General features: G+C 38.2%; 1 protein-coding gene across 1 annotated transcript; it reads left to right on the top strand.

Moving 5' to 3' along the window:
- LOC132967050 (threonine-rich protein-like) lies at positions 1-7,173 on the top strand. The gene is made up of 4 exons (XM_061033960.1): positions 1-159; positions 2,552-2,932; positions 3,450-3,613; positions 6,105-7,173. Exons 1-4 carry the CDS (start codon positions 99-101, stop codon positions 6,147-6,149), a joined length of 651 nt encoding a protein of 216 aa, XP_060889943.1. The 5' UTR covers positions 1-98; the 3' UTR covers positions 6,150-7,173.
- Positions 7,174-9,679: the final 2,506 nt, after the last annotated feature.

Below are 9,679 nucleotides of genomic sequence, written 5' to 3'. Positions count from 1 at the left end.
TCCTCCTCAGGCGCTCAACACATCCTGCTGTCAAGGATGTAGCCTGCGAGTGTGTTTGAAAGTTGTCAATATGACCGCCAGCCTTTTTCTCCCTCAACATGCCTGCAGCAATGCACCTCACTGTGCTGTCGTCCCTGCTTGCAGTGACTGTCTGTACAGGTAAGTCAACATTTCATAGTTTTGACAGTTAAATGTGTTCATTTGTTTGACGATCTAGCTAGAGTTGTGTCAAAGTCTTTAAAAGATGCAAAGTTATACAAATATGAAGCTTCCTGCAGTGAGGGGGAGGTTGAGCATGCTTGGGTGCGGTAGTCTAAGGTGGTTTTTATTCCTCAAAATGCAGAAATAACTTTGTATTTGATTGTATTGTATTTAAACTAAAATGTTAGTGCCTACAAAAGCAACACATAGGAACATTTGAGGGGCTGGTTTGCATCAAAAGTTTGCCATGTTATATCTTTGCCTCGCAGAAACCTTTATGTTCATGCAATATGCTTTTCCTGTTTCTGTTATTATATACACAAGTTATCATGTCTATCAAAACTGTGTGTATTACAGGTTGTTTTATGGGAACATTAACTGCTTTTAGTAAATCATAAGGTAACTGGGAAGGTCACGTCTGGGTGGAAATGAAAGCAAATATTGAATCAGTGAGCATCATGAACTAAACCTATACTGTGGTGTCTGCTACTTCTGCAAACACAGCTAATGCACACACATGGGTACATACACAAGCATACAAACACACACACACACACACACAAACACACCAAACACAACTGTGCTTCACCAGTAAAAACAAATCATTCCCTGCTCTGACAGACTGTTAACAGTGCTGCTTTATTAAACACGCGGCAGAGTCAACGGTCCTGAAAATGAACCCGAAAGTGAACCTCGGCTCAAGGACACAATAAAAAAAAAAAAAAAGCTTCATCAGTTGCATAAACAATCCCACCTCAGAAGCTCTATGGACCTTTTATTTCATCAGACAATATCTCCATCAGCAGGTGCAGTTTATTCAAAGATTGCGGATGCTTTTATAAGTTTCTTCAACAGTAACTTTGCTTTCATTTTGGTTATGAAGTCGTGCCTGAAAGTTCAAACCTACGCCTTTTACTGCAGTGAAAATCAGTCTCAGTATCAGTCAGGGTTTATTTAGTAAAGATGCTGTCCTGGAGCTTTGATCAAATCATTAATACATGTATGTCTCATATTAGTGATATGTGATTCATAGCCACATGGTAGTTATTAAATGGACTCGATGTGAGACGTTTTTTCAACTGTATAAACTTATAAGGACTACAAGGTTCACGTCAAAATGTCACATTAATAATGCTTTGCTCTGCCAATGCAAAATGCCTTTGATTAATTTACCACACCCTTAACAAACCTGAATCAGAATTATATCACCTGATCATATAACGCTTCCTGATGCATTTATGTGTGAAGCACTTGAGTGTTCCCATGTGTGAAGATGGAGGTTTGTTACATTATTCAGGCTGCTGCAGGCTGCGAGCTTCTTCTTCTTAGAAACAATAGAAGAACGATGTAGTCTAAGTTATCAAATAAATGTATGGGAGTAAAACATACAAATGAAGAAACTGAAACTCAAGCAAGTGTATTTGTCTCATTCAAAAACTTCTCATTACACTCATCATTAGCCATCCTCATTAACATCTTATTTCAAGATATAACAAGGGAAACATAAGGCCTGGATTGCCCTTTAGAAGTACAATAAATAAATTAGGCGTAATATATTTCAAGAAACTTAAGTCAAATGTGTACGTCCCATTGGCAGATTTAAAATAAAAAACAATATAAGAATCTCAGGCCTTGTTTTTTTAGTTAACATCTCAGAATAAGATGTTAATGTATACACTTCCTGTTTACAACCAAGCAAGATACATATCATTTCCTGGATTGGGCAATACAGTCACAACCTTAGAAACATAATATATCTCTTTTTATTCATGCTGAAAAGTCTTTTTGGATAACGGCAGCAGATGTTAGTTAAATAATCCTCGCGTTGCAAACGTTGACTTTTAAGATGGTTTGGCCCACAAGCACTGATGGGCTGTGCGTACAAAATAAGAAAAGTAATTCAACAGCTCAGATTTGCTACTTCATCTAACTGCCTCTTTTCTGACCAAGTAAATAGTTACATTTTTCCGCTTTTCTGTATCACAGTGAATATTATTGCTATGTTCCTGTAAAATAACTTAATGACTGAAAAATCACAATTCAACAAAGTAATTCTAAAGCAACATACAACTCTATCCCCATCATTTGATCAGCAGCTGACCATAAAATCCAAATTTAGTGGATTAAAGTTACAGCAACAGGCCTCTAGTGTTTGATTTCAAGATAAAAACAATACAACTCTCTGAGCACTGGTGCCCCATCATACGCAAAAGGTAGGCCACTCTTAACTTTGATTGACCTACAGACATCTTGAGTCCACCACTCTAACTTGTTAAAAGTCTTAAAAAACAAGCAAAGCCCTCACCGCTGACCTTGCAATGCATCTCACATAGTATTTGTTCCTCTGCAGGCACCACCACTTCCTCTGCAGGTACAACCACTTCCTCTCCAGCTGAACAGATCACAAAGATAACCACAACTGCTGCAAACCCAGTCACTTTCGATTTCCCTTTATCCACTGCTGTGCCCACCAAGAGCACACAGCAATCTACAATGTCAACAAATCAGACGACAACTGCAGTCCCTTCAGGAAAAGTGTCAACATCACCTCCACCTTCAATTTCCACTCAAACACCCAGCAGGACAGAGGGACCACAAACAAGCTCTCCTCCTAAGAATGCAACGACCAACCAGACGTCCAAAAGGACAGTTCCCCCTGGATCCACAGCAACACCAGCATCAACAGCCCCGAACATTACGACAGCCACCACAGTAAACACCACAGTCCTAGGTCAGACTACTGTGAGGGCTGAGGGCTAGAGGGTTCTTTATTTTCTTTGAGTCAAGGTTATAATTATGTGATGTACTGTGTACAAAAAATAACTTAGCAATAGTCCATTTGTGGTTGTTAAAATTCTTTTGACTGGTAATTAAACCACACAAACCAGACCATTCTGGACCAGAATCGAAACTTAGAAGGAGGACATACTGGCTGCTATACTGTTATGAGAGAAGCCAGTAATTCAATTTAGCATATTCCTTAATGTCTGATGTTATAGTATTTAATTCAGGATAGAGGATATAGTATGATTTAATTCAGGAGATATCTTACATATTGGTCCATTCATTCATAATGGCAGTTTATTTTTCATGTAACTTGCCTGATGCTGGTGTTGGCTTGTAACACATTTTGCACTTTGAGGCCCTCTGCTGGCAAATGCCAAGCTTTCAAATCCTATTTTTAGACACTTACACAGAGGCCGATTTTATTGATTTGTCTGAAAGGTGACTGTTTTGTTTTTCTTCAGGTCCTCTAGAAGAATGGAGTAAAGATGACTTGGCAGCAAATCCTGGTCTTGTTGCTATCCTCTGCATCTTCTGTATCGTCTTCGTTCTGGGGCTGGTGGTTGCTACAGTGAAATGTATTGAATTACCACGGTCCAACTTTGAGAGGCTTGAAAATGTTCCTCTGGTGAGTTAGAAATAAATAACTGAACTTAAGGTTTGTCACAGTTTTAATACTTAAACAAAATAAAAAATTTCCTCACACTTGGCACAAAACACATTAAGATAGATGGAACAATAGTGCAGACTGGCTGTAGTATAGCTTGTAAATCAATCAATCAATCAATCAATCAATCAATCAATCAATCAATCAATCAATCAATCAATCAATCAACCAATCAATCAATCAGTCAGTCAATCAATCAATCAATCAATCAGTCAATCAATCAATCAATCAATCAATCAATCAATCAATCAATCAATCAATCAATCAAACCTTATTTGTAGAACACCAATTCCTAACAAATGTTATCTCAAGACACTACAAAAGAGCAGGTAAAAGACCTTACTTATAGTTATGTTACAAAAGGGATAGGGAGAGATGGGATAAGATGCAGGAAGCCCGCCTCATCCATGTTAATATACGGGACATCTTAGAAATTAAAAAAAAATTAAATACACATAAAAAATGTTTTTCTCAAAACTGGGTTCTGTTATTATATTAATATTATCATACTTATTTATGCCCAAGTGTTCATTTTTCTTCCCTTTGAATTAGTTATTAGATGCAAAATATAGCGAATATAATTATGATGGACAGCTCTGATGACAAATGCGGCTCCTGCAGCATTTTTGAGTAGATGAGGAAAGGCGAGAGAGAACAAAAATGAACGCTACAATCAGTTAACTTACTAACGCCATAAACACGAGCGCCTGCTTCAAACCAACACAAGAATCTGTTCTTCTATGGACTGTAGCTACCAGAGAGATCTTTGACATTTGATTCGTAAGTTAAATGTGTACTTTGGAGCACAAAGCACAAAATATGTCAGCGCCCGCCGCTGGGATATTTTGGCTTCTATTTTGTACAATAGAAGGAGAAGGACAGGCTTTTTTCCCCACATTAATACCCAGTCATTAATACAGAATCAAATATCTAAACAACAATTACGTTTTTTTTTTCTCAAGATATTCAGGATCTCTTGCAGGGGTATTATTTCTTTGATGCCACATAAACTTTTTATTTTATTTAGCCATTCATCTTTGTCCAATACTGTTGTTTTTCAACAAATACCTTCAAAACTAATAAAAGTCTAATCAGCCTCAATTGAGTGTTTGTGGAGCTGGTAAGCATTAAGTTTGTTAATTAATAGACTAGTATAAGACAATAAACAGGTACATGCTAATCATTAGCATGCTAACATTTTCAATGTAGGCTTGTTGATGTTATGTGGTCAAAGCCAAGCCTCTGGAATCATTTCACCGGCTTCGTCCACAGAGAAATGAACTGTCAAACCCTGGCAGTGAATAAAGGCTGGTATTTGAAAATGTTTTCATCAGACATGCGTCATGTCTTCCTCTTTTTTCCTCAGCAGTGAGCACAGTGGTTTTCTGCTCTCTCTCTCTTTTTTTACACAAACAGGAAGTCTGATTGTGTGAAAAAGACTCAGAAACAGAGCAGTCAGTGGAATGACTGAACACTTTCTTCAGAAATAAAAACGCATAATTACACCTCCATCAGTGTATCAATAGGTATTCACACACGCTCAGAGTCCCTGAGTCTCTGCATATCATTTCAGGTGAAAATGTAACCAGGTTTCAGCAGAACACTTTATTACAGATTATAACTATTCTCTCTGGCTATCTGTAATTTGAAATAAACATAAGGTACTTGGGCTCTAATGTAAAGTAGGGCTCAAGTAGCTGCTGTAAAAGGTGTTGGATTAGGACATTGTTTACGCAGCAACATGAACAGTTCATGGCGGACAACATGTGGGACCAAACACAACAACTGCTGATTTTGCAGGCTGGGGATGATAAGAAAATAACTTGTGGGTTTGATATATGACACACATGTGGAGCTGCAGACTTAAACACATATTCTAGTTTAATGTTAACCACGTTAACATCTGCATGGACATGTGTTTCAGGCCTGAAATAAACACTTTTATATGCTCGTTAAAAGCATGCGTGCACACAAAACACTGGTGTCTTTAAAATGTACCCTCATTATTTCAGTCTCTTCTTCCATCCTTTCAAACCTAGCTCAAAACAACACATGCACTGACACTGCTGAAAAGATCTCAATAAGAACATAAAAGCCAAAAAACATGTTGACCTTTTGTAAAGGTCAAGACAAAGTCGTAAATGGCTGGCAAAGTCAGTGTTATATCGCTCACTAGATCTTGTTTTGGTTTTATAGAAGAGGTCTGCATGAGTTTGATTCTGTCCAGTCACAAACCAGAACGTTTCTGTCTTGGGAAATGTGTGTGTATTTACGGTGTCAGTCCCTTAGTAAAAATAAGTTCAGTTCATGACAGATCTTTCCAACTTTCAGAGAAAATGGGTTAAAATAGAGAGCAGATAAGTGATTCTTTTATAATTGTGTACATCAGAACACAGGTTATCCTGAATTTTCTTTTAACCCCTTTGCTGTTTCCTGTCTTTTTTTCCTCCAGGGCAAAGTGACCGAAGAGTCTCCATTTGCCCATTACTCTAAATGACAGAAGAGCTTACCGGTATTTCAGGCGCCACAGTCCAGGAGGAGTCCTTTCTTGTGATTGTGTCAGAGTGAAGTATTTCAGTCTCAGCTTTGACATGCTTATGTGGCTGCTTTAAATTCTACTGATTTTGCCTCTGAGGCTCAATCAACTGTTGCACTAACTCTTCCTCTGTGGTTTCTGTTGAAAGGACACGCAGCCTGAAGCACACAAATGTAAATTTTTCCCACATACATATTCCTCCTTCTAAGCACTCACTTCATTACTGCACTCTTGCACTTAACAAGTAACATAATAAGAAAACAGCACATTATAATTTTATGATTTGGGTACATTTGCAGACCTGGGATCAACTTAAAGTGTAAATTGGTGTAAATGAATGTTATCTTCATCTATAAATCTCTCTTTTGGGCTGTTGATGTATAAATAGTAACATAGCTGTAATGAGAATGAACAGGTTTTTGTGATTTTTTTTTCATTGTGTTTTTTATTGCCATATAAGATATTTACGTAAGGTCCTCTCTGGTCGGAGACCTGCAGCGCAGATTGAAATTAAACCCAACTAACAGCTTTCTGCTGCAGAAGTAAAATCATAACTTTAGTTATACTTCAACAGGAACAACAAACACAAACCTGCCCACAAAAAACAGAATAGAAATCACTTTGAATTTCTCTTCCAATGTAATGTTTTCACACATAACCCTTTAAAGAATCTTATCTGCTTTGTAAAACGGCGCTCTAATTTATTCATTTCACTTCTTGTCACTTCTGGTAACCTACAACGTATACAGCTCTCTTAATGACACAACCCTCTTCTAATCAAGAATCAAATATACAGACTTCTGTCAACGTTTTTGGACAAAGTCATTTTGCTCCAGTGCATCGTGTTTTAACTCAGGGATGGAGATAATCATGTTTTTTTTTGTGGGTAACTATTATTTAAAGCAGCCCATTCTTTTTGCATTTTGCACTAAACTTTCAAAGAGATGTATGTTTTCAATAAAATAAATTAAATATTCACATTAAATGAGTTGTGTTTTACTTTTCCTTATTGTTGTTGATGCATGGGCTTAGACAACAGCAGCACCAGTAATCTGTTATGTTTGGTTTTGGAGGGAACACTTGATCACATAGTTTCCCATGACAGACGAGTCAGACTCTAGAGATAAAGCGTGTTGTCTGCGGTGTTTGATGGTGAAGATTACCCTAAAAGGTCAGGATGAATGTGTGTCCTGATAAGAATGTCTGTGAGTCAAACAACACTACAGAGACACGTTTCCAGTCCAAAAAGATCATGAGGGGGTGTGGGAAGACAGAAGTCTGACGCAGGCCCAGTTTCTGAAAATCTTATCAAAAGTAAAAAGCATGTTAAAGTTCTGATTATTGGATGGTTGCATTAGAATCGGATGAATAACAATCCAAAGCGCCAGTTCAAAGATCAAAATAAGGGACAGCAACAGCTATCATAACAGGGGAAATCCAGAAACCAGCTTAACTGGGACTCGTATACTGCAAAAACCACAGATTGACAGTTACTATATTCTACTGTTGAACTTGGCATACAGTCAGCAGTACTTAAAGGGATACTTCACACATTTGCATTAAGCTTTGTATCATTAGAAACCTGGTAGTATTTTTGAATGGTCGTGCATCCAGCCCTCATTTTCCCCTGAGATGGGAAATCTTTGTATTTCTAAGTCTGAAAAGGAGCTTCCAGTGACGCAAAAATCGTCATATTGCGTCACTGGAAGCTGTTGCGATTAGCGGTGTGAAACTACAAGGCTAGTTCCTCATATTTTCGACCACTGAAGCTACAGACCAATCACAGATCAGTGGATGGGAACTCACTCCCAGAATCGAAACTTAACGTCCGCCATATTGCTTGGAAGCTATGCTAACAGGCTCTATGGAGAAAGCTGATAATGGCGAAAAAATATAAATATAGCAACGAGACGGCTGCTGCCGACAGGCCGGTCTTGTGTTTTGGCTGCTGTGGCCGCTGGCCAATAAAGTTTATCTTTATCTTTATCTTTATCTTTATCTTTATAGAGTCTGTTTTCTGCCAGGAATTTCCAAGATCAATTCTGGAAGAAATCTCAGAATCAGTTGAGGAAATGGCCTCATGTGTTGAAGAAAATATATCTGTAAATGTTTTTATTACTATATTTCTAGAAACTGTAACGATCAAATATCCCTCTGGGATTAATAAAGTATTTCTGATTCTGATTTGGACCTTAGTGGGAGTGGCCTGTGGTGCTGTGCATTCTGGGATTTGGTGTCTTTCATCCACATGAGCCAAAAAGACGCTTTCTGCCTTTTCTCGGCCAAGAAGGCACCAACTTCAAAATGTATTTCACATTTCTACTACATATATGACCCAATGTCAATACAGATTCATGTTTCAACGGGTGAAGTATCCCTTTAATAGTTGTATGATGTAGGCGGTTTCAAAAACAGCCTTAATACACCCTGGGGTAAGGTGAGACTAATGACCCAGGTGAAACAATGAGGGTGGGGCACACAATCACAATGGCGGGAAACACACAAAGGCAGGAATTCAAACTAAAATGTAACACAGAGGACAAGAACTACAAAATTAAACAGCAAACACAACTATTACTAGACTCAGGAATATGACAGTGGATATACACACAGGGAACTGAGAAACACATGGGCAGGAGCGCCGTATGGGGGGAGAAAAATAGGGAGGACTCTAAACATATTAAAAACATTCATTTTGGTGCGCTGGTGGCACAGTGGTTAGTGATGTAACATTCAGGCAACCTCTGTATTGCTAAACTCCCCCCTCTCTTTCTACGAAATGGTTGAAATGGGTTTTTGAAATCTGTGGTAGGGTTGAAAGATCAGAATTTCATGAGGATTTTTAAATCTAAAATATGAAAAAAACAAAAAAAACTCCCTTTGACATGCTTAAAGGCGACACGACGACGACGATGACAGAAAGGTGCTTTTAGCGTTTAATTCATTATTATTTGTATAGCCTTATTTAAACTGCAATTCAGTTTATATTTTATTCTCCATTATATTACGTTGTATTGTGGTCTTTAAACATAAAAACTTGGCAGTGATCATTTGCTTACATGTCAAGAGTGAAAAGAGAGTGTTGAGGTTAGAGATCAGTTTAGCAGAGGGTACGTGTTCAGACAAATTTATATTTATTAAAGCTTATAATGTTTGTTTGCATAATAGGGGTGTGGTTAGAGCAACTGTGATATCTTTTCATGGGGTAGGGGCCCACATTACCTGGTGATGGATTTCAGATGGAATCACCAAGCAGGGTGGGTGGTGAGGGTCTGGAGGAGGGACACCCAGGTTAGAGATCAGGAGGCAGAACTGTGTAAGTGGAAGGGCAGAAGAGGAACAGGGACTTTTGAGAGGATGGCCAGATTGAAGGGCATGTGGCAATGACAGGTCAAGAGGGCAGAAAGGAGGCAGAAAAAAACACCAAATCAACTACTGTATTGGTCTCTGTTTTGTCTTCTCTTTTATGGACCCTTTGTTATTGTATGCCA

The sequence above is a fragment of the Labrus mixtus genome, chromosome 3, assembly GCF_963584025.1.
Source record: "Labrus mixtus chromosome 3, fLabMix1.1, whole genome shotgun sequence".
Classification (NCBI taxonomy): domain Eukaryota; kingdom Metazoa; phylum Chordata; class Actinopteri; order Labriformes; family Labridae; genus Labrus; species Labrus mixtus.
The sequence above is the reverse complement of the archived record's forward strand: the minus strand, read 5'-3'. Positions and strand labels throughout refer to the sequence as shown.